This window comes from Mustela nigripes, chromosome 12 (genome assembly GCF_022355385.1).
Source record: "Mustela nigripes isolate SB6536 chromosome 12, MUSNIG.SB6536, whole genome shotgun sequence".
In the NCBI taxonomy this organism is placed as follows: Eukaryota; Metazoa; Chordata; class Mammalia; order Carnivora; family Mustelidae; genus Mustela; species Mustela nigripes.
The window spans coordinates 57,378,213-57,404,324 of NC_081568.1; the positions used below are offsets into that span (position 1 = coordinate 57,378,213).

At 47.1% G+C, this 26,112-nt stretch overlaps 1 protein-coding gene across 1 annotated transcript in view; it reads left to right on the plus strand.

Annotated features, from left to right (window-relative positions):
* Positions 1-26,112, plus strand: part of TENM2 (teneurin transmembrane protein 2) — a 479,009-nt gene that overhangs the window by 356,717 nt on the left and 96,180 nt on the right. Inside the window, exon 13 of the mRNA XM_059416332.1 lies at positions 11,051-11,197. Coding sequence (XP_059272315.1) covers positions 11,051-11,197 — 147 coding nt within the window. The remainder of the gene's footprint in view (positions 1-11,050; positions 11,198-26,112) is intronic.

Genomic DNA, 26,112 nt, shown 5'->3' on the forward strand with positions numbered 1-26,112 from the left:
GTCATCTAATACGTAGTGTTTTGAGAACAAGTCTTCAGAGGATTTGGAGGGATTTGTTGGTTAGGACATCTTGAATATAAATATATGTGTATATTTATGTATACACAAATAGATAACGGATGGATGGATAGATGAAAGATAGATAAAGGACGGACAGATGGTTCATAGATGCACCGATGGAGTTTTTGAAGTATATTCGAGTGCCACAATTCAGATGCGTCAAGCTGACCTATAGGGATAAACAGATTGCAAAAGGTTTTGAAGTCCAGGAGTAATAACCTGGGAGGGCTGACCCAAGGAAGTTCTGTTGCCTAGAAGAACTAGATGATGCTGGCAGACTTGATGCAAACTTCTGGTGTCAGGTCACGACATCAAGAAGGTCAGCGCGGTCCTTTGCTGGAGCTGTTCCATGTTACATTGTCAGTCCAACCTGGGGAGAGAGCCTGGGTGACCCCGCGGTTCTCTGCGCCCCTCCACCCACGTACCCTTCCCTTTCACTTCTACGATGTTGCCTTTAATATGAAAAAGCAACATAGACAGAAGGGCAGAATCATCACAAAACCCAGCCTCTCCAACCTTGGTTACTTGCCGATTCCCAAATGAAGTTTGTGTCAACCGGAGTGCTATTTATGGACAGTGTATTTTATCTTTTGCTCTGCATCTGTGCCACAAGTCTTTCCTTTTGGAGGGATGCGTAGGGAAGCTTAAACACATACAGGACTGGCCCTGCTGCGGGGAGTCCCGGTAGCAGGGCACCTGCCTACACCACGCGAAACGCCCCCATGGCTTACCAAGATCGTCCCCGTGACCTCCTCCTGCACAGCCTCCCAGACCCTGTCCTTGCCCCAACCTCAGTCTGTTTTCCCAGCACAAAGGAAAGCTTTCGAAGCTCAAGCCCGATCAAGCCAGTCCTCTGCCCTGCCCCCTCGACGGCCCCCTCTCCACACCACAGGCAGAGCACCCCTTTCTGCTCACATGCTTTTCTGAGCCTGGTTTACATGGGCACCTCACATGCCTCTTATGATTTAGGAGGACTTCTTTAGGTAACATGTCACATCCATTATGTGCTGATCTTACTCATGAAACTCTCAGGAAATTACCTCATTTTCCTTATTTCCATTTCAGTCTTTGGAGGGCACCTTCCTGGGGTCTTTGCTGTACTGACAGCCATGTTTTCAGCCATAGTATACAGTCCCTCCTCATCACCAAGTGCAGAGCAAAGACTCCCCTCAGCTGCGTAGACCCTTCTGCCAGCATTTGATGTTATTTTAAACAATAATAATAACTTTCAGATCTGAAACATTTACTATGTGCATTTACTTACGATTTATACATCTTACATATTACTAGATATATTTACATGTATTTATACATCATGCTAAGCATGCAATAGGTTTTTTCTCTTTTAAACCCCAACAACCCTCTGGAATAGGTATTTTTACTGCCCTGGTTTTACAGATGAAGAAAGTAAGGAATAAGGAGTTAATCATTTTTGCCTAAGATCGTATAGCCAAGAGGTGTTTATATTAAAAGCATCCTAAAATCCAGAATTTAAAACCCATAGTTCTGGGGTAGGTTCTTGGCCCAGCTCTTTTCACATCTATTAAAAACAAACATTTAGTGATTTCCTTACATTTCCTAGAGTTGTGCTGCGAACAGCAACAACAACAAAATATATGACGATTTATCACCAGCCTGATTTTACACTAGTTAAAAGAAAGCCGTCAGCCCAGCAGTAAGTAACGAGTCCGTGCCCACAGGCCTCCTAGATGTTATTTGTATTTTTATGACCCTCCTGTGGCTATAAGGATGCTCAGTGGGTGTAGAAATTGGATGGTTAAAAATAACAAATAAGAAATCAAAGTCGCGCTTTGTCCCTATTTCCATACAGGCTAGGTACCACATTCATTATTTGCTGGACAGCTGTGGGAATAAGCAACATGAGGTACAACAACTTGATTATCCTCCAAGAACCAAATTAAACCATTGGACTTCCTTATTATTGTCATCCCTGCCTTTGTGTGACTCTTGTCACCCTCTTAATCTACCAACGTGCTCTCTTCTACCTCTCCGGGTACTCTATTCTGTCTCTTTCAGTCGGGAGGTATCAGCTTCTTCCAAGTTGAAAGGCACAGACCTACCCCAGCACTCCTCATCAGCCACTGTTGTCCGCTTGGTTTGGGACCCTGTACTACAACCAGCTGTTTCTTTTGCTTGGGACGTGCCATCCATCCAGGGGCTTGGGGTCTGGCCCGAGGGAAGGTTTACTTTTTTTACCTGGCTGCTGAATCGAGGGCGCAATGAAGCAGCAGAAACACCTCACAGGTGGCTTATGGATGCATTCACTCAACAAATATCCTCAACGCTAGGCGCTGGGGTGAGCACTGGGAAAAGAGCTATACCCCGCCAAGTCGGAGTCCTTGCTCTGGGGAGGTTCCGAGGCTCCCAGGATGACGGGCGTTAAACTGCAGGTTCTCAGTCTCGGCCACACACAGGAATCACCTGGGGGAGCTCAAAAATTAAAAATACTGATGCCTGAGTCCCCTCCTTGGAGATTTTGATTTAATTGGGGTGCAGCCTGGTATCAGAACTCTCGGCCAATTCTGTTCTAAGGTGCAGCCGGGTTGAGACCTGCTGCTCAGAAAGAAAGGATGAGTCAGAATGGAGGCAGGAGGACTACAGGAGGAGGAGTGGGAGGTACCATGACATCACTCCAGGGGAGCAACCCAGGCTGCAAGTCAAAGGACCTTCCGAGCAAGTGCTGGTTAATCCCAGCGTGAATGGCTTTAGCCGGAGTGTGGGGAGTATTGTTTAGGGACAGGGATGGGCAAAATCCCAAAAGGAAGATCCAGACTCCATTCTAGAACCCAACAAGGCAGGTCGGCTAAACCTGAGTGAGCAGAGCCTCCAGTGACATGAGTTGAGAGGGAGAAATGGGCAGGGCCAGATAATGCAGATAATGCATTCAAGGCCCTTTTAGGGGTTCAAGACTTAATCCAAAAGCTAATCCAAGACTTAATCCAAATCTCGTTCTCATACAGAGCAGACATCTGAATTCCCCAGAGGGCTGGTCAAAATGCAGATTTCCAGGACCCACCTCCCCCCACCCCCCACCCCGAGGTTCTGATCCATACATCTGAAATGGAACCCCAGCATGTGCATTTCTAACAAGTTCCCAGATGACATTCTGGCCCCAGGACCACACTCTAAGATGCACCGTTCCTATCTAAGTCAAGAGAGAAAGCCCATCCCCCCCACCCCGTGGCAGGGACTTTTAGCAGATTTCAGTGTGGTACCAGTTGGTGTTTGCCTTAGGAACATGGTAAGATTTTCCCTGCACTGGTGCCCTACATCCTCCCATGGTAGAGAAGTGTAATAAAGAAAGGGGATGTTCCAAGGAAGGAAGCAGGCTCCCCCCAGGGAAGCACAGGCTTGTGTGAGACCCTGGTTCTACTGGGTAATAATGATTCAGTCTGGAATTTACTATAATTGACATGAGCTTCCTGCCTCCCAAGAAGAGCTATCTCCAACTTACTGTCGCCAAACTCTGTTTTCTTCCCTCCCCCCACCCACCCCATGATCTTCTACTGTTTTGAAAAAAACAAATGTGTTAATAAGAACTTAGAGCATCAAAACAGTAAAAAAAAAAAAAAAAAGTCTCTCTCTCTCTCTTTTTTTTTTTAAGTTCACCATTTTCTCTGAGGCCAAGTTTAAGCCTACTGCCTTCCTTTTCCTGAGCAGACAGAGATGATGCTGATCAGTGAGAATCCAGGTGCGTCCAGGAAACATGTAGCATAGACAGCTGGATCCAAATTTATATCACCTCATGGAGGCTCTGCTGCTTCTGTTGCTGTGATTTCTGCCTTAGGAGCAAAAGATAAGCAGCGAGCCATGGAAAGGATCACTGGCCTTCCCAGGCATCCCTACCCAGCATCCTCCATCCGCTCCCCTATGCAAACCCTTTAAGATATACAGAGGCTGTTGAAACCGAGGAAACCATCTGCCTCTGGATTTTCCGTGTCTTCTCTAACAAAGCAGGGGCAGCCATTCAAGCACAGGTTCGTGGCTGAGTTTCCATGCCAATTTGTACCTAGACACAGAGTCCCTACACAGCTCCCTTCTCCTCGCCCAGGTGAGCAAGAGAGACAAGCCCTTCCGTTTTCTAGGGACCAAAACGCTGCTTTGGCAGACGGTCTTCTAAAATTAGTTGGAGCTTTCCCCAGAGTGTCTTGAAGCACCAAATTAATTTTCTGAGTGTCTGCCACTGCTGTTTAGTATAAATGGCCACTGAACCCCTAGTGATCCCCCCCATTCCCAGTACCTCATCTGTCTTCAATTCTGAAGAGTTCTGGAATGCAATGGAAGAACTCTATTCCATATTTCCAGTGTGTATCTGCTTCTGAAGTCCAACAATGCACAGCTCCCACTCAGGAAACCGTGAGAGTTAAAAGAGTTGTGGGAGAGAGTTTCGCTAATTAAGCTAACATGCAAAAGTACAATTCTGCCCAAGAGAAGGAGCCACCATTTATTCTACTTTGAACTCTCCTGGCCCTCAGAATTGCCCTTAGCTTCCGTGGGTTTCTCCTCACTTATGCAGACCAACTGGGCATCTTGGATGGTGGTCATAGGGGGCATAAGGATTTCCTAGGATATGATGCAGTCATACACTGAGGGTACCAGAGTTTTGTTTTTGTTTTTATTATTGTTTTTAACTTGAAAGAGGTTAGGCTTATAGGGTTTTTTTCCTGAGCTGGAAGTGAGACGTAGAAAAACAGCACCTAAGACTGCCCCAGGGCAAAGCCTACCACTAATTACAATGTTTGTAACTGTACGCAAGCTACAAGAGCTACTACCTATTGAACATTTACAACATACCAAGTTCTATGCTCAAATCTTTACTTTTATCATTTCATTTAACCCCTCTGGCACCTCTATAAAATATCATTATCTCTGTTAAGTTGTTCATTCAACAAACATTTACTGAGTGTCTGTTATATGCCAACTGTTTTTCTAGACACTGAAGATGCTTCAGTGAACCAGACAAAAATCCCAGCCTTCCTGCAGGTTATGTTCTATTGGGAAAGACAGCAAATAAGAATAATTTGTAAGATATATAACTGTACAGACAGGAGGAGGAGGTGACACTACCAGCTCAAGGTCACACAGACAACAAGGGGCAAATCTAGGTTTTAATCCCAGAAGTATCTGACCCCAAACCAGGGTAAGGTTTTCCCTTGACAGAAGACTTTCCACCAGCATTTAGTCCAGGATGCAGTAGCTCCCCCAGGAGTCTCTGGCCGGGCACGGATGTCTCCTTTCTCCAGCTTTCTTTGTCATCTGTCTGCATTTATATGAAGCCTTTTTTTGTGTTTTCACTTGCACTTCTATCTGGGTGGGGCATTGTCCTCTGTGCTTTTCGAAAGTGTGCTCGATGTTGAATATTAAGATCCTACTTCTCTTTCCATACCCCTTATACACCAGGCACCCCTTCCACCCCTTATACACGATTAGTCACTTCTTTCTACCTCTAAATTGCTGCACATGGCAGAACATTCCTTGATGCTTTTTTAGAAAAGCCTTTTATGGTAATTATAGCTTTCTTCAAGCGCATTTATGCTCCCCTTTTTACTGTGCTTTAGACATTATTTTCCTCATGCCTAATTTTTGTTAAGGCAAAAAGCCTGCCTACCTGGTAACTGCATCATCGGAGGGATTATTGTTGTTGTTGTTGTTTGGTTTTTGGCTTTATTTTTCACTGTTTGGAATTCAATGTATACAAAGTCTTGGAGATGATCACATTTCCCCCCTACCAAAGATGTTGGAGACCTTGAGTTCAGCCAGAAGTCATTTGTTCATTTCCCTATTTATTGAGTATTAGCAATCTGAGAGTAAACAAGATAGACACGGCACCTGCCCTGATGGAATTACTTCATAACAGGAGTGCCCAGGGCAGCTGTTCAGTTTGTACACTGCACAATTCTAGGGGCACCATTCAAATTATAGTTGATTATGTGCACATTTATTACAATAATTTTCCAGCAGGTACAGTAAAATGTCTTAAGGAATGGCTGCTACATGGACTAGCATGATGTTAGACAGTTGCGATACACTGTAGTAGACAAGGTAGTCTAGGATAGGGTGGGGTAGGCCAGGGTAGGGTAGGATAGGATAGGATAGGTGAGGCTAAGATAGAATAGGACATGAAAGGGTAAGGTAGGATAGAATTGGGCAGAATAGGGCAAGGTAGAATAAGGTAGGGCAGGATAGGGTAGGGCAGAATAGGGTAGTGTAGGGTAAATTGCTATAGAATAAAGCACCATGACAGGTGTATCTAGCCTGGATCTGGGAGTTTTGGAAAGGCTTCCTGGAGATGACTTCTGAGTGGGGATCTAAAGAATGTGTTGAAGTTAGGCCGATGAAGAAAGAGAAAAGGAAAGACTAAACAGCTTTGATCTCGCCAAAGCCTGAAGTGGTATTGAGATGGGCTAACATGAGAACCAGTTCATGTAAGGTCTGTTAGCCAGATTCAGGACTTCAGGGTTTCCCCTGGGGCCAGTGGAAAGCTGTGGAAGTGTTTTGAGCAGTGTCTTCAGCGGAGAGAAATGGATGATGCTATAAGACTGGAGGCAGGGAGGCCACTTAGGAGGCTTTCACAAGAATCCAGGGGAAAGATGAGGAGACTTGAATTAATGCAGTGGCACTGGGGGTGGGAGCAGAGGACAGATTCCAGAGATCTTTAGGAGGAAGGACAGGTAGGACTTCTTGTCATTAAGAGAAAAATCAGGCAGGAATTTTTTTGTTGACTAAATATAAGAGATGAGAGAGCTGGTGGAGGGCAGGAGAGGGTGTTAAAAATGACTCCAAAGTTTTAGTCTTGGGCACTAAAGTACATTGAGGTGCCATTCCTTGATCAAGGGATCAGAATTTGGGGGGAGAGGGTATAAAAAGGCTAAATTCTCTTGAGTCTAAGATGCTTGTTAGTAAACAGTTGGAGACATTGAGATGCAAGTTGGAGTCCAGGTCTAGGCATCAGAGGTCTAGAGATGAAAACTCAGGAGTCATCAGAATGTAAGGGTGTGTTTGGGTTGGGATTTTTCAATCCCAAATTTCTCCTTCAGGTCTAATTTTTGTCAAAGCAAAAAGCCTGCCTACCTCGTAACTATGTTGATGGATTTTTTTTTTTTTAAGTGGTTGAAATTCTGAGTGTGGAAGTCTTAGAAATTAATACCATTCCCATCCTGTCAAAGGCATTGGAAGTCTGATAGAACCAGCCCAAGACATTGCTGATGCCTTTGAAGTTTCTGTTTTGATCTTTAAGAAGGAGGCCCCACTATCTTCTCATGCCTCTCAGGAGCGTTTATAGATAAGGCAGGCTGAAATGATCTAGCACAACCTGACCGAACATTTATTCAAATATCTACAATGTGCATGACACAATACCAGGTTCTGCGATCCAACAATAAACAAGGAACTCTCCGGTTCCATGGAGTTTGAGCAGGATTAAGTTTGAGCAGGTCAAGAGCAGGATTTCTCAGTCTTGGCACTATTGATATTTGGGGCCATATCATTGGTGTGGGGACTGTCCAGTCGACTGTGGGAGGTTGAGCAGTACCCCTGACCTCTATGCAAATGATGTCAGTACCATTGTCCCCAAGTTGTTATCCTCAAAAATGTCTCCAGACTTGATAATGTCCTCCAGAAGAAGAAAAGGTAAATAAATAGACTCATTTGAGAATCCTTAGTCTAGAGTCACGACAGAACCTGAAGTCTCCAGATAGCCAGCAGTCTAGCTGTGCAAAGAATCAGAAACTGTGCCTTATCACTTTCTTTATCAGTGATCTCAGAGATGTACACTCAAGGAAATCAGCAGTGCTAGCCTGAAATCCAGGAGACTCCACAGAGGAGATTTCTTGGATCCCCAGGTAGGAGTCCATCAGTCCAATCCAGTCCATCCTCTCCAAAGAAAGTTGCCCCCTGATGCCCATTTCCCCTCCAGACTAATTACTTCCTACATTCTGCTTTTCCTTAAGCAGAAGCTGGCTTTGCACTTTATAAACACAACAGATCACCTCCTCAGAAGGCCACCAGCAGAACAAACCTGTGCTGGGGGCAGCTTGGGGTTGCCTAGCAACACCATGCACCTGCCAAGGCTACTTTCTTCCTCTTCAAGCTAAAAGCAAAGTCCTGTCCATTAATTCCCAGCTACCACAAAACTTCTCAGAGATTTGCCAGCTTCCCACTGCTCGTGTTTTCATCTTCCTCATATGATGTGGAGAAAACCTGCTACTGTGGTCTGTTTATCTCACTTCAGTTGATTGGGGGGAGAAAAAAATCAAGAGAGAAAGAGCAGGGGGGAGGAAAAGCTTCATTTCAGTCTAAGAGCACAGATATTTTGAGTGCATATCTCTGACTGACGTGCTAGTGTTTTTTGCAAATTTAAATTTTATGTAGTAGACGTGGGTTTCCTACACAATGAGGCTTCTGTTGAGACTTTGGGCATGATTTTAGTCAAACATGAGACCTCAAAATGGCTGAATAACAAAGCACATATAATAGACGGCATGCTGAGCAAATGTTGCTGGGTCTGTCATAGTGTTCCGTGTGACCCATTCAACCAAAACTCTTCTGGTAAAGATTGTAAAGCTGGAGGTGGCTGGAGGTTAGAGATAGACTCTATTCCTTGAGAACCTCTGAAATGTCCCTTGGGTTTTTCCTACCGAGTCTCATTTTGCTCCTGTAGAAATGTTTTATGGTATTTCTCTGAAACTGGGGATGGCTTCTACTCCCTGAACATTCTCACAGTCTGAACAAGAGGGATGTCACTGGTTCTGCAGGCAGGGCCCAGAGCGGGGGTTGGGAGGGGGGGGACCAGCTTGGTAAGGAAAGGAATAGAAATGTGAATCTGGGCCTCTGGGCTCTGTAAGGATAGGTGTGAATACCAGCACGTCTTTGTGGAGGAACGCAAGCACTTAGGCTTCGTTTGCATCCTGGATTCAGTGCTGGGCCTACTGCAGCCAAAGAAAACAGGTTCTCTGGCAATAGTTTCCTGCTTTCTCCTCTCAAGACAGCTCAGCTTCCTCACAGAGATCTCCCCACAGAGAACTTCTCCTCTTTCACTCACCCTCTACTCTCAGGGCCTAACCCCATACCACATTCTGGAAAGGATGGGAGGGAATGAGCATTCAAAAGTAAGATACCATAAATAAATTTATAGGTACATTTCAACTCACTTTCAGACCCTCCAGACCTTCTTTCCGAGAAGGAGGCCTTAAAATTCCCACCACTGCCACATGCACAAATTGGGTTTATTGGCATTCTCATGAGGGTTACTCAAGAGAAGAGAGGAAAGATGGCAGGCGAAGGCCTCTGGAACATGGGAGGGAGAACTAAGGGGAGATGCATGCTTTTGATTCAGAAGATTTGGGCCAGAATGGTTTCAAATCAATGACTTCCCTCACTGCAAAGCTCTTCATCCCCCCACCACAACCCAGTCTACCTTGCATTTCATGTGGTTTGAAAAAAAATACACAGAGTGGGGCACCTGGGTGGCTCAGTGAGTTAAAGCCTCTGCCTTCCGCTCAGGGTCCTGGGTTCGAGTTCTGCATCGGGCTCTCTGCTCAGCAGGGAGCCTGCTTCCTCCTCTCTCTCTGCCTGCCTCTCTGCCTACTTGTGATCTCTGTCTGTCAAATAAATAAATAAAACCTTTCAAAAAAAAAAAAAAAACACAGAGCTGGAGATAGACATGGTGACAGAGAGGGAGACAGAATTAAAGGTAGATATTCAGGGAAGTCACTTTCTGAGGACAATGACATTAATGGTCATTTGGGGTCTATTTAAACGAACTAAGAAAACACACCTAGATTGCACAACTCTGTAAATTTGCTACAAGTCACTGCATTGTACACTTAACACAGGTGAATTTTATGGTATATAAATTATGACTCAATAAAGCTGTTAAAGGAAAAATGAAAACATATCCAGGAATTCTTGCCAGCAAGTAGATTTTCTGAGGGTGGCAACATCCTACCGATTCTGTGCTGCTCTCTGCATCTTCTAGAGGGTGGCAGGGGCTCTGCTGGGGAGACTGTCCCACCCTGCTTTAGTGGCCTGCCCCCTGCCACCCTTTCTCATCTTCCCACACCCATATTCCCGGGCCCCCCACTCAGGTCAGAAGGGTGGTAGCCACAGTTGTTTTAGGTGCTGGAGCAATTAGGGAATTAGGCAGGCTTCTGATTTCATACTTTTCCCCACCCCCAAAAAAGAGGAAAGAAAGAAAAGTTTACCACAAAATAAGAATTACTCGAATGCCACCTCATTCCTCATATACATACACATTTTTCTCTTTTCCCTGTTCAAGGCACTAAGTACCTACTCCTCCCACGGCCTTCCGACTCAGCAGTATTTTCAAATTATGCTATAAATAGGTTGAATGATAAACAGTCAACATTTTCAAGTGCCCCTTAAAACTAAATATTACAAAAATACAAGAATAGCCCAGGAGAACCAGCCTGTTCTTCATCCTAAGAAGTTTGTGATAATCACATATAAATATATCCTTAAAATTCTGAAAGGTGGAAGGCACTTTGCCTCCATCCTGGGTTGATAAAGAATTTCCTGTCTTCCACAGAAAGTATTTCTAAGAAAGAAAGAAAGAAAGAAAGAAAGAGAAAAGGGGTTTTGGTTTTGGTTTTTTTGTGTTTTTTTGAGGTAGCCTCAATCTTAAGCTACTAGCTGGAAATTACAGCCTACCTAGGTTTGTAATCTCAGAGCTGGTTTAGTTTTCTGGAATATTCCCCACTTTGGGAAGGTTGCCTCAGACCCCTTCACACAGGTCAGTGTCATTGGGGATCCCCTGCATCTGGGTCTCCACTGTGCCTTGCAACTGCATGCATTGCCTGCTTCCCCTACTCTTTCGAAGGCAGGCACGGGCCCCACTCTGAGGCTGGCCCAGTGGCTGCCCTGCGGCCTTGCTCCCCCTTTGCATGGCTCCCCTGCTGCCCCAGCGCGGTCTCGCGCCCCTCCTTCTCATCCTCTGCATTTCTCCAACCAGATGGCTGCCCCGATTTGTGCAACGGCAACGGGAGATGCACACTGGGTCAGAACAGCTGGCAGTGTGTCTGCCAGACCGGCTGGAGAGGGCCCGGATGCAACGTTGCCATGGAAACCTCCTGTGCTGATAACAAGGATAATGAGGGAGGTGAGCAAGCGTCTTCTCATTCCCAGCCCCTCAAGTGCAAAGCATTGTGTATCCTTCCGTCATGAGTCATTTTTGCTGAAAGACCTCCCCCATACTATTGTCGAATGCTGTTGTAACATTTCTTTTGAAGTAAATGCCGCAGAGGACGGGCATCTTTGGGCCAGTGGGAGGTTCCTGGAGACAAGGGCTGGGACTACTGGGGTTTGAAGCGGGCCTTGGATTTTCAAGTACACACCACCCCCAGAAAGGTGGCTGGGCCCTGGCTTGGCCCTTGGGTGCGCCTTCCTGCCTGAGCCTTTGGGGCTGGGAGTTACAAATGAATCGATGGTGATGGTCACAGTATGTGTTTCACACTAGACTCAGACATCTCAGGCAATCCCTTCATCCTTACGACAGTTTGAGATGTAAATGAGGAAACTGAGGCTTAGACCACAGTTAAGTAGCTGTTTTAAGAGAAGTCAACCACCAATAGTAAAATTGGAACCCAGACCCGGATCTGACTCCAAAGTCCGCGTTCCGACCCGTGGCTGGCGAACTATAACCTCTGCTGCTCACATCCAGCCCACTGCCTGGTTTTACATGAGCAGCAAAATGGTTTTTACATTTCTAAAGTTTGGGGGAGGGGATCTAAAGAGGAACAATATTTCAAGATATGTGCAAAGTGGGATTCAAATTTTAGTGTGTACATATAAAGTTTTATTGGACCATAACAATGCCTGTCAATGTATGCTTCACCCTCAAAGACAGCATTGAGGAGATGGACACAGACCACATGGCTGGTAAAGCCTAAAATATTTACTCTCGGACCCTTTATGGGAAATTTGCCGATCCCTGTTCTGAACCTCCGGACTGGATTTTCCTGTATTATCCCTGATGGAGTGCTGAGATCCTGGGGCTAAATGGGGCTGCGGTAGCACACAGGTTGTGTGATTTCCTAAGACTATGGAGCAATGCTGCCTTAACATTCAGGACAGGTGGGTGACCTACTCCCGCCAAAACGACTAAATGGTCAGAATTCCCTCAGAGCAGAAGTAGTTTCAGGGTGTAAGAGGATCCACGCATCCAACTATTTGACTTAATAGAAATGCATCTGGTCCTGCCCTGTCAATCCCTGTGCTCTGAGAGTATCAGCTCCTGCCCCCATGGCCCCAGGGCATCGGCTTAGGTAGTGTCCTGAAAAGGGGAGCAATCCACCAGGGTGATGCATGAAAGTACTAGATACTCTGTTTTTATTTTTCCTCATCATCTTAATAGACACTTGCAATTTACATAATCTATTATTGCTATTATACTTGTACATAATGTATAAATAAGCAAATGTACATACAATGGTAGGAGTACACCAATCAAAAAAGTTTATAGGCCTGATATAATTTACAGAGCTCCCATTCATTCATTTAGCTTCCTGAAATGGAGCCAAAATAGAAATCACTTTAATTCATTTTTCAATGAACTGAGCCATAACAGCATATATCCATACATTTTTTTTTCCCCCAAGAGAGACAGTCAAAATTGCATTACTTCTCCTGATAAGGTCTGTTCCCTGGTGATTTCACCTAGCAAAGAAGTTGCTTACACATCAGCTCCCTTCCTCTTCCAGAAAGGAGCTGCTGTCCGGGCTCCCTTCTCCACTGCAGGTGTCAGCAGCTGGAAAGATAGGAAATGGCTGGAATGCTGCACGTAGGGGAGGGGGACTGACTCAGTCTCCCCCACGCGCCCTGCACCATCGGCATCCCTCTCTACCAACCCTGTGGCTACTTTCAGGAGCCCAAGTTCCTGACACAGGAGAACTGAAAGGAGGGGGGAGAGGTGCTCGGTGGTGGACGGTCTAAGCCTGAGGACTGCTCTGTAGGCACGTGCAGCCCAGGGTCCCTCCTGGTGGGCAGAGGCAGAGCGTCAGGAAGGCAAGGCACAGAAGCAAATGAGGCAGTGATTATGCTAAAGACAATAATGGCCTTGTTATGGGAACTATTAAAGCGAACCTCCCAAGGAAGTAATTAGCCACCAGGAAAAAAAAAAAAGGCTCTGCACAGTGTTTATAAAAAGAAACTCCCAGTTAATTCAGAGTTGCTTATGTCAGGTGAGAGAGGTAGACGCTCGGATTGTCTCTCACCCGGTGTAAGCAATTCACAATTAACTGAGTTCTTTTTTTGGAGGAGATTTCCTCCGTGCGGAGTATCCTTTTTATGGTTAATTACTTCCCTAGGAGGTGTGCTAAGCACTTTACTGTTTATTGATAAATATTAAAGTTGCTCCTCATCAACTCCAGATCCAATCCGGCAGCACACTAATTATATCACTTTTGTGTTTGTTTTGGTGGGGGTGGGAGTTCTGCCCCAGGCTCTTTCCTGCTCTGGGCGCTCTGGCAGGGCTGTGGGCTATCTGAACCTGACAGCAGGTCAGAGGATGGATGCCGGCCTGGGGAGCAGCTGCAATGAACACATTTGTTTTGAGCTCATGAATGGGGAAGTAATAGAGTGCTCGTCCACAGTGAGCTGGAAGAGGCAAATCATTTTTTCATCTGGGAACACTCTACGTTTAAAAAGAAAAAAAATCTCAGTTGAAATTGATAGATATTTTTTTATTTTAAACTGAGATAGATATAGATCCAAATATGGACACAGATATTTGAAGCCCTTATCAGCCTTTTTCAACCTGGGTTCCTCTGGAAGAAAATTAGTCCCTGGTGCCTTGTGGCCACTCATAGTTCAGAAACTGTAGCTGACACCACAACCGCCTGGAGCACTTGATTAAACAAACACAGATTGCCAAACCTTTTCCCCCAGAATTCCGGATTCCACAGGTATGGGGGTGGGGGTACAGGAATTTTAATTTTGAGGAAATTTCCAGGTAATGCTGAGGCAGATTCTCTTTGAGAACCATTGTCCTGAGAGATTCATTCTCTAGAATAAATTGACTTGTCTCCTGTGTGTCCAAAAAGGTACCACCAAAGTGCCGTCTTTAGAAGACCTGAGAAACTTCTCACTCAAACGTTTTCTGTATTCTGGGGTGCCTAGCTGAGAAGCCCTGTTGGAAAAAGTTGGCTAGGACTATCCCCCAAAGACAGTTGATGCCAGTTCCCTACCTTCTTAATCCCATCGCTTTGAAAGTCTCCCAATGCCCCACAGCCAGGGGATCGCTAACTTAACCTCAGGAAGCACTAGCCGATGCTGAAGGGAGGAGATGTCCCTGCCATTGCCCCCGAGAGGTAGAATCAGCTTCGACAGACCTGCCGGCAAGCAGACTGTCTTTTTAATAGTGAAAGATCTTCACTTGAACTGCTCACCCCAATTTGAAAAAGAAGAGACTCAAAGAAATATTTTTGCTTCCAGAAGACAAATACCAGCTCATTAAAGTCGGAGAATACACACAACATGTGCTTCAGGGGACAGGCAGATAATATTTAATTATCACCACCACGACAGAGGTGTGAGATTCAGTTCATCACAGCCAGGGGTAGGAGAAAGGGTGTAGATTTCCTCTAAAAGTGGGAACCTCGAGGTGGGGAAGCACTGTTAGACCGCCTGGCCTGGAAAGACAGGCCATACTCCTTCCCTTCAGACCTTTATCACCCAGAGCTTCCCGAGTCAGGAGCCCAGGCCCTCTGTCTGTACAAAGCCCAGCCTCCCTTGGAATCTATCAGACGCCCTCTCCCCTGTGTGTGGGTGGAGGCCTGGGGTGGAGGGGGTAGGAGAAAGCCCTTCTACACGGAGCTTGTCCTCGGGTAACAGCGCGTCCCATCCTGTCTTCATGAATTAGCGAGCTGTCGGCGTCTCCTGGGGCATTCACATGGCACTAGAAGCTAGACTCTTGCTCCTTCTCTTCTCACTTCTCTGGTTGCTCAGGTGATGCTGTCCCATCGTGCTGGGGAAGAGCCTGGCCTCAGGAAGCAGTCCTTGGGTCCCACTTCTGGGACTAACCTGACTCCTCCAAATCTCCGTTTTCTTGTCTGTGAAGTAGGCATGATAATGCCGACTCCACAAGCAGGTGTGTGGTTTCACTGACAGAGCGTATGCAGGGCCATTTTACTAAGCGCCTGGTTCATGAAGCGCGCTCACATGCTGCTTGCTGCCGGCTCTAATGTTATCGGCGGTCATGTTGCTGTTATTTCTAGAACGGATGCTGAGTCCACACAGATGGAACCCAACTGGTCGTTTTCCCACAGTCCATAACCACTGAAGTTCTAACCAGTGCTTATCCCGTGTCAGCACTCCATAACCTCCCTGATGGTTTAACAAATGTTCCTTGAGGGTTTGCTAAATGTTAGACATTGGAAATAGGCCTTTGGAAATACTAGGACAAATACGATGCCTGTCCACCAAGAGTTTGCATCTATCTGAAGAGATAAGATGTAGAACACGTTATTGTAGTTATTACCATGAGGGCTGTCAGGGCGGAGGACTGTCCTTCCATGGGAGTGTAGAGAAGCGACTGTCATGGTGTATGGCTGTTGGCCACAGGACAGGAAAGAAGCCCATCATCGCCACACTGAGCCCCACAACTTCAGTCTCTCTCCTGGGAGAGTACTCAAAGCCTCGGACCTGTGGTCAGTAACCCATGATGGGGGCCCTTCCACCCACCAGCAGCTTCTACACTTCTCCCCCTAAATTAAGATCTCCCTCAAAGTATTCCGCAGCCTACCTCCATCTGCGAAGTTTGGTTCCTTGTTTTGCTCCAGAGGAGGCTGCCTTGGTTTAAGAGATGTGGATGCTGGCCTGAGTTCCAGGCACTCCAGCCAGGTCTAAATGAGGAGAAATAACACTGGAGTCTGTCCAAAGCACTTGGAACAGACAAAGCCCACCCCTTGCCCACCGCCTCCTCCCCCTTTCCCCATCCCATAACCATCCAAATTGGTTTGACATGATTCAGGGATGCTATTCCGGCATTTATCTCAATTGTTAATTAATAACACCTTGTCGGTGCATGTAGCAGAGCCAAGCTCAGGACTTCAGGGACTCTGGAAGAGTTATAGTTCTCAAGTCCAAATAGTCCCATTTCTTCATCCAATGAGAGATAAAGCTTGGTGAACCCATTGTAAATGCCTTGATTAATGTGTGCGAATCATGTTGATGGATTGGTTGGGTGGGGGACAGCTTAGAAGTGCAACATTGCTCTATTAATTGGGTTGGATGAGGATTCCCCTTGCAGTCCAAAGACCTTGTGGCAAATGTAGCTGGAGCCATAAACAGAGTCCCCAATTAGCTCCCAGAGAGGAAAGCAATATATCTAATGCTTACGAGGGAAATGTGGCCTTGAGGCCACTGCCAGCTGGCCAGGCGCTGGGTCTCTCTTCCTTGGGAGGGAAGCAGAACTAACCCCAACTGAGGACCACATGGCAACAGGGTGCTGAACTTATTCTGGATCTTCCAGTGTATTTGACTCAAGAATCTTCTGTTTAGGAAACTGAGGTTTGGGAGTCAGTTTTCTTTTGAGGCTTAAAAAAAAAAAAAGTAGAATTCATTCTTTATCGAATATAAAAACTGTAATCAGTGAGATTTTTGAGAGCTTAACACGCACCGAGCCCTGTTCCGAGCTTTGTATGCATCTGGGTAATGGATGGGCAACCAACAGGTGGGCGTCTCTGCTGCTGCCCCGGCACTGTGCTTTCTGTTCCTCCACACAGCAGTCCGAGAGATGGTTCTGAATGGTAAATCAGATCATGCCGTGCCCTCAAAGGGCTTCTCATGTAGTTAAAATCAAAATCAAATGTTTCTCCTTAGCCTAGAGCGACTTCTGTGATGTGCCCCTTCCTCCTCTCTTGCCCATCCCCCACCACCCTCCACAGCAGCTCCGCCGCATCCACTCCCACCAGCCCCTCGTCCTCACATGCTGAGCTTAGTCGTACCTCAGGGCCTTTGCTGATCCAGGGCCAGAAGTGCTCTGATCTGGGCATTTGACATGACAGGCTCCTTGCAGCCATTTTCTGTTCTTAGCTGCCTGTCTTGACCTACCTCTACCCCTCCCCCATCACCCTGTAGTGTTTCCTTCACAGAAAATGCTGCATTCTTAAATTATCCCTTCTGTATCTTCCTGGCCTATGGTCTGTGTTGTCACAGGAGACATAGAAGTTCTATGAATTTGTCTCTTCATAGTTTTTCCATGTCACAGACAAGGATACAGAGGGTAGAGCAGGCAGTATGCAAAATAGGCTTCCAGATAACCACTGTGATAGAACACTTGGCTACTTTAAAGGCAGAAGCTCATTTCTTTTCAAATAGAAACTAAATTTGGAGGCTGTTTTCTGAAGAAAGTTCAAACAAGTACAGAATTTTTGTGGTTGTAAAGAGGACTCAGGAAAAGTCACCTCAAACATAGAACTTGCCCACTGAAGACTTTCTCACAGTCAATATATTTGACTGTGGAATTTGTTGGGGAAGGGGAAGTATTTAAAGTTCATGAGTTTATCTAACATCACACCTTCAGTCTTTCCTAATCAAGTTTATAGTAGTTTAAATGATGATTAAGTGTCTCAAGGGATTATATTTTCCCTGATTAGATGACAAATCAAGTATTCATCACAAAATTGTGATTAAAATGTATAATTTGCAAAAAAAATAAATTAATTGAAACCACTGTGGACTTCTTTTAGGGAATTAAAGATCAAAACACAGATTTATCTGGTGGTAATATTTATTTCCTTCTGTTGGCTTCCCGTATTTTTGCACTGGCCAGAGAAATGGCCTAGATTGTAGCAAGTACCCTCTTGGTCCCTGTGACCAGCATTTGAATAAAGGTTCAAGGGCCCTGGTACCAGGATTAGCTCCTTTGTTCTCACAGCTTTCCCCTCAGTCCAGACCAGTGGTTCTCTACCGGGGACAACTATACTCTCTAAGAGGGACATTTAGCAACATCAAGAGACATTTTATGAGTCACAGCAGGGAGGAAGAAAGGAGAGGCTACTGGTATCTAGTGGGTAGAGGCCCAGGATGCTGCTAAAAATCCTATATACGCAGGACAGCCCCCACGACACAGAATGATTGGGCCCAAAATGTCAATAATGCCAAGATGGAGAAATCTGGTGCAGGGATTGACATGTCTTAGGGACATATCTGAGGGGTCCAGACATTTCCAGAGTAGGGAGCATCTTTGGCTTGATGTCAGGGGCCTGATGCATCGAGCACTTACTAAGACTTTACCCACATTGCCCAAATAAATCGTGATAATAGCCCACAAGTGCCCTACGAGCCTCTTAGTATCCTTTACACAGAGGCAGATACTGAGGGCCAGACCAGTGGAGTGGCGGACCCAGGCCCCGCAGCTAAAAGGCCACCACACCAGGACTCAGAACCCAAGCCAGGAGCCTTCTCCGTGGACCCCTCGCAGCCGCTGACCATCGCGCCTGGGATCTGAGCAAGGCTATCTGTGAGCGCTTAACGCCCTCCTCCCCTCAGAAACACAAATTCTGCAGCATTTTGAAAAATAGCATTAGCGTTAGCTCTCCCCCCCCCCCCCCGTTTTGGATTTGGAATGCATTTTTGCCACAAAGTGCTTATGCACTGGAATGCCAGGGTGCAAGCAGGGGAAAGTGGAGCAGTTGGACTTTAAATAGCTAGACGCTCTCTGTAGCACAGCAAGAGCAGCTGCCCAAGGTCTGTGCTCTTTTCTTTGACTTTCCATCTTCTCAGCCAAGAGCTCTGGGGGATTGGAGAGGGGCCAAGAATTCTGTGGCCAAGTATGGATCCAAAGAAAGCTGCAAGGTGTGTCCCAAAGCTGTGTGCAATGCTTGCCCTGCCCCTGCCCCCCAACACCGCAAAGACCAGACCTTTCCAGGGGAATTCCCTCCCTTTTCCTGAGCTTGCGGTACTTCATCATTGATCTGCCAGCCCCAATTCCTGGAACTCCATGGCCACACACGCTGAGGCACGCTACCTCTTTGATTCACAGGAATCATGGAGTCCGCAAATGTCGGATGCACAAAGATTAAAATACGGAGTCCTCAGCAGGTTTAAAACCCAGAGAGGGGAATTAACTTCTTCAAGGCCAAACAGCAGGGTAGGGCAGATCCAAGCCAGAGGCCAGGCTTCCTGGCTCTAGATCCAGTATGCTTTTCTCTGTACCATGTGACCCCCAAAGGGACCCAGTCACCCTCAAGAGATCGTATGGCTGACCCTACTGGTAAGATCAGTCTGAGACCTAGGAACTAGACTAGGAGGAGTTGGGGCACCTGTGTGCCCAAGAGTGAGCCCCTTCTCTAATTGTGTCCCGAGGCCAGCTTTTCCTTAGCCCCGGGCCCGTTCACACCTCTTGTCCTGAATGGTGGTGAGAGCAAACACCTCCCCCCATGCCAGCCGCGCGCACACACCCAGCCAGACCACATGGGTGTGTGAGACTCAGATTCTGCCACAAAGAATCCAAGGTCTGCTGGGGTGTGAAACTAGTTGCAACAAAGCCATATACTAAGGGTCCAGGATAGAATGAGGCCAAGAGGCTAGGACAGCCCAGAGAAGGGCATCAAAGATTTCCAGAGCAGGCAAACTTGAATTTTGAAAGCTACAGAAGGCTTAGGTCAGGAATCTAGGGAAAGCATTATGGACAAAGAAATGGCAAAGGTGCAGAGGCAAGGGACAGCAGTGCATATCTGGGGGACCTCTGAGAAAACTGACGGAGAGTGGAGGAGTGAGGCTGGGGAAGCGGGTCTGGACAGAGCCGGGCCTTGCCTGCCACGCTGGGCAGAGTGACGTTTACCCCAAGTACTTGCTTTGCCTTCCTGCAGTTCCCATCTTGGTCTCCACAGTCACAACTACCCCTCTTCCCTCCGACAGAAGGCTGGTATCTCTGCTTGGGTGATTCTTAAATACATATGCTCACAGCACAGAAGGAGCAGCCTTTCTCTATGCTTCTTCCATTGCGCGTGCGCATCCTTTCGCCGCGAGGGGAGGAGACAGCCTGGCAGGGTGATAAAGAGGCTATGGGGCCAGGGAGCTCTGGGTTCACGTCCCGGCTCCACCACTGATGGGAGCAAGTTGACCCATCTCTGTAAGCCTCAGCTTTGTCCTCTGTAAAGTGGGACTAATGCTAGTTGCCACCTCACAGGATACTGTGACCTCAGATGAATTAACACATGGACAATACTTAGTATCGAGGTTCTCTTAGGTCACTGGGCATCGGAATCACCCAGAAGGCATAGCGCACCGATTGCTCAGCTCACAGAGCTTCTGGTGCAGTAGGGCTGGTGCAGGGCCAAGGGACATGCATTTCTAAAAAGTACCCAGGGGATACTGATGCTTTGGGAACCACTGACTAGATGCAATGGGTACCATTTTGGGGGGAACTCAAGTGCTGACAGAGAGTGATTCCACCAACTGTGGCATTCCTGGGCTGCCTGAGGGGGAGGACAGTTCAAAAAGCTCTGCGTCCCAGGCTGTGCCAGCTTGATTGGCATACGGACCCCGGTATGTAACCGTACTCACTGAAGCACCTGCCCCAGAGCTGTAGCTATAGAGAGGGGCTCAGGGCCCCAACTCCCTGGGATCTGTTCCCCTTCCCCCCTTTCAAGAGCACTGGAGTAAAGCACAGCTGTGGGAAGAGCATGCTGGAAAAGGGCACATGGTATCTGTCCCAGGTCTCTCCCCCTTGTCACTTCCTGAGACTTCTCCCATCCCCCTCGGGCCCAAAGTTGGCGCTGTGACCTTTCGGGCTAGGGTCTGCAGGCTCTTGGGTCAGGCCGACTTGTGTTAGTTCTGACTCCAGTTCTTACCCGCTCTGCTTCCTTGAGCAAGGCACCTGAGCCGTCCAAGCCTCTGTTTCCTCATCTGTAAACTGGGAACAGCAACAGCAACCTCACAGGCCGTTTGAGAGGTTTGACTAGCAAGTTTCCAGAAAGCGGCTGAATACCACCTTATTTAAATGACAGATCTAATTATTAGTGTCTCCCTGTGTAATGTGACTTCAGAGACTCTGAACACATACACACCATTCCTAATCAAAATCTCATCATACCAAGTAATGCACAACATTTTAAAATCAGAAATCCATCTTTTGGTGCCTGTTCTAATGTATAATCCCCCTCAATCTCACAACCACTCGTGTTGGAATGAGCACATTTTCCCTCAGAGACCACAACCCAGGGATCTAGATGGCCCCTGGATGTATTGTCTGGTCTGCATAGGGTTAAAAAAAAGTCCCTGAATTAGCTGCTGACCTGTTACAATAGAGGATTCCATTTAAACATCTGAGAAACTGAGAAGCTGGAGAGTAGTTTGTCCAAAGTCAACAGTGAAGTGGTGGGGTTGGAGCCCGGCTCCCCTAATTCTAAATGTCTTGCTTGTTCTCCTCCCAGACCCGCTTTCTGAAACGAGTTCTATATCAGGTTCACCAGAGAGTCCAAAGCTGCTGGGATCTGGGATAAGGGAGAGAAAGGTGAAGCCATAGAGAAAGGGGCCCTACAGTCACCAGAATAGGCTTCTCCTACTCTTCCTTCTGCTGAGCTTACTCATAGAGCACATGGCTCACAGGGCACAGATCCAGGGAGAAATCTCCAGCCCACGGGGACCCAGCACCCAAAGCACCCTTTGATGCGAAACCTCAGTGTAGTCCGTTCCCAGCTACCCTGAGGTCCGCTGCCGTGGGCGCTACCACATCTCTCACGTGCCCCCTTTGTGAGTGTTGCTGCTCAGATTTGTGAGCGCACCCTTGTCTGGCCCCTCCTTTTCTTCCCAACCACGAAAGTCGTGGTTTCTCAATATCTTTCCACCTCCGCCTGGGTCATGCCACCAGTGACACTGGACCGGACCGTTGGTCCTCCGGCTTCCAGTCTATTCCACACAAGGTGGTCAGAAGAATCCTTTCACTTTTATTTTTGTTTGGGTTTTTTTTTTTTTTTTTTAGCTGGACCCATCCGTGACTGGGAAAATAACTATTTTCTTGGGGTGTGGGCAGACATCTAGTCTCAGATCATCTGGAATTACGTGCTGGTGTTGGTGGCTTGGTGACCTTGTGCGTGTGGAAGCACACAGAGTTGCATAAGGGCTGGCACTGCCCATTGTGATAATGTCACTGATCTGACATCCCAGAAGCAGGAGGACAGGGCACATGCATGTTTTGGCGGCATTTCTCGAAACGGCTGTACTTTCAGATGGAGGGGAGGTAGTCTCGGTAGGTGACAGTGGTCTTCTGCATCCTCATCTTGGTCACTACATCAGACAGAATCTGCTCTCCGATGGACACATGACCAGGAAAGGGGCATTTCTTGTCAACATAGGTGCTCTCAGTGGCCTCCTGTGTGTCCTGAAGCCCAGACCCATGTGGTTGAAGTATCGCAGATCTTCCTCACCAGTTTCTCCAAGTGGGTCCCTCTTCTTCTCAAAGATGGTCAGCTGCTTTTGGTAGGCACGCTCGGTCTGCATGGCCATCATCTCCCCCGCTGCGTGAAAAAAGAAGAATCCTTTTAAACGTCAGGTCATATGATGCCCCTGTGCAAACCTTCCCTGGGCATCACACGTCCCACAGAATGTCATCTGGGTCACAGCCATCACTCCGCATTAGTGAGCTCTTGCTTCCACTTGGCACTTACGTCATCCTCTACCTGTCTCTATCATCCAGCCCAACATCCGCCAACTTGTTCCTACTCTCAAGATACTTTCCCACCCTGAACCTCTACGCCTGCTGTTCCTTCTGCCCAGAATGGTCTTCCTCCAGAAGTTTCCAGGACTTGTTTCCTCATCTCATTCAGGTTTCTCCCTAACGTCACTCCTGGGAAGCCCTCCCTGTCTTACCCCCACCTAAAGCAGCAACCCACCCCCTTCCAACACTCTCCCAACCCTTTCCCCTGCCTTGCTTTTCTGTAGAACACTATCACCTTCTCAGAGTCTATTATACATTTCTTTGTTCATTGTCTGCTTCCCCTCTAGAATCTAGGTTCCTAACTGCAGGCTCCCTGTCTGTCTTGGTCAGCTCATTATTAAATGAACTGAATAAACGGAAGTTTTAATGAGAAGTCTCTAGGACAGAAAGCCATTTTCTTTTATTCAATACATTATTTTAATATGAATACATTTCATTTTAGGATTAAAAAAACACATCCATGCAATGATACCCAAGTCACTACATACCATTCATACCCTTTTATTAATGCAAAGAAAATCTAAAGGTAAGATATATTATTTATTTTAGGTAAGACACGAACACATGGTTATGCAGCTCTTTATCTCTATTGTCAACATAGCTCGCCCTGTGTATGGACTTCCCAGGGGCTGGTGGCAGTAGGTCTGCAAGTTCTGCTGTCCTCTGAGATGAGAGGAAAGGCAGGGTTGAGTGAAGCGGGACTGCCCAAACCATGGCCGGCCTTGCGAGGCCCAGAGTAGCAAGAGAGATCAGCAAATCTGAGGCTGCGCCTGCTGTGTATGAATCCCACCTCCTCCACTCATGATCTGCTGCCCGACCTTGTCAAATAACAACCTCTCCAGGCCTGGGTTCTCCATCCATACAGAGCAAACAGAAGGTTGCTATCCACTAAATGCTTTTGCACAAGGCTGATTTAATCTTTCACAAAGGCCCTATTAAACTAGTATCATAACTGTATCCACTTTACTGATGAGAAAACTGAGGCTCAGAGAGGTAAGCTGATTAGCCCAAGGCCACGCAGCCAGTATGTTGCAAACCCAGATCTCATGACGTTAATGGGCAGTCCCATCCTGGCTCCTAGCCCCCATGCCACAGAGTGAATGCGAAGATAAAATGAGATTTCTAGGGCATGCAAAGCACAGTACCTGAAGCCTGGCAAGGGCCATGTTTAGCAATTAGTACTTCTGACTTCCCTGATCCAACTGGAAGCTAGCCTGATAGCTGAGTCTGGTCCCTTCTCCCACTGGGAAGTCTAGGGGTACTTCTTTATGCACCAGGAGGACAGGCATCTTGGCCTCTGCTAATTCTCTCAGCTTGGGGACCAGTCCTCCCAACTGCCCACAGGAGACAGGGTCTCTCTTCAGGTAGAAAGTAACTGTTCCAGTCTGTTGCTCTGAGATGTCGAGGTGTCGGTGGTGACAGCCCTTTCTCTTTCTGAGGGGCCCAGCAGGTCCCTGTCTGGCACCCCACCAGCCTGCCACCCCCTGCTAGGCTGGCTTCTGTCTGACCTGTCAGTGGTCTCTCTGAAAGGGAGGTTGATGGGGGGCAGAGAGGAGGGGCCAGGAACAGCAGGCAGAGGGTAAGCATTTGGGGATATTGGTGGCTGAGATCAGAGACCCTTGCTCTCTCTTGCCAGTAGTTTCTGTAACAGAACAGCAGGGAGACAGCAGCAGCCAGGATAGAAATCCCCGAGGTATAAAAAAAAATACATGGCCCCAGGCTAACAAGGGTGAGGCTGTGTCAGAGAGGCCTGTCAGGGAATGTCCAAGGTGGGCAAACTCTCATCGAGTGGCTTCATTATTCCTAGAGACTCTGTCCAGGTTGAGGAGAGGCAACAGAGGGAGGGGGAAGGGTAGGGGAAGAAGAAAGAGAAAGAGAGGCTGAGAGAAAGAGCAACTAGAGAATGAAGATGTTTTGTGAAGCCTTAGCCCTTCCTTCCCCACATCCTGTATATGGCCAGTCACAGGATACCTGCATATGGCCTGACTACTCACAGCCTACTGTGAAGAACTGAGGATAGAAGCCAAACATAGGCTTTGGAGCTGGACAGCCTCCTCCCTTATTTACTAGCTGTGTGTCCAAGTCTCTTAACCTCTCTAGCCTCAGTTTCTTCCTCTGCAAACTAGAGATTAAAGATGGCCCCTCCAGGCATCCATGTGAGCATACATAATGAGGGCTGGATAAGGGGGCAAGGTGCAGGCGGCAGAAGCACAGACGAGCTTCAGGGCTGGCAGAGGACTAGCCCTATGGCGGTCCACCTGTCCCAAGTGGAAGCTGGGCAGAGCACCGGCTAAAACAGTCTGCATCCCAACTTTTCAAAAAATAAATCTCCCTCCAGTATTATTTAAATTGCTCCTCTTCTGTTTGACATGGTCCTGCCTTAGGTAAAAGAGCTCAGTGCAGGCACTACCATGTCATGGTGGCGGGCACAGTGGCTCCTGTGTGCCATCTGGAATGTTCTACTCTACTCGCCCTCACAGGGCAGCTTCATGTAGGATCTGGCTTCAGAGTACAGCAAACTGGGTCAAAAGACAGCCCCAACATGGAGAAGCTGTGTGGTCTTAGGCAAGTTATTTATTGTCCTAAAGCTCCAGTTCCTCACCTATAAACAATGGCGCTAAGGATCCCTAGAATTCTGGTGACTTAACAAAGGGATACAAGTAAAGCACTTAGCACGGTGACTGAAACCTAGTAAGCTTTTCCTAAGGGCCTACCATTAGCTCTGATTAGACATGGTTGCCATTAATGCTTCATCATCCTACTGACTCCCAGGATGTGTCCCTATGTGCACATAGGGTCTCTATGCTGAAATACACTGGCTTTGGGAGGCACTGGGAGGCTAAGGGAAGGGGCTCTGAGCTTATGTGCTAGTAGTGATGATGTAGTTTGTGTTACATTTAATCACTCCAGAGCGTGCATTTTATGAGATCAATCAAGCATGGGGGCTATTATGCAGATGAAGGTGTGGCTGGTGCTTCCAAGGATAGCGCTCCCGAGCCTAGAGCCCTGTTCTCATGAAGAGCTTCCCAACTTGTATTGAACTAGACTGTTGTGGGTAGAAGTTCTGCGACAAAAGAGGTCTGTGGTCAGGAAATGCTGTGTGCTCCATTGCAACATTAAAGATTCATAATGCATATTCACTCATTAACGGCTCTGAGAAGTCCTGCTGTAAAGAAACTAGTTTAACTGTTTAACCAACATCTCTCAAGTTGTTTTTTGTTTTTTTTTTTTAAAGATTTTATTTATTTATCTGACAGAGAGAAATCACAAGTAGATGGAGAGGCAGGCAGAGAGAGAGAGAGGGAAGCAGGCTCCCTGCTGAGCAGAGAGTCCGATGCGGGACTCGATCCCAT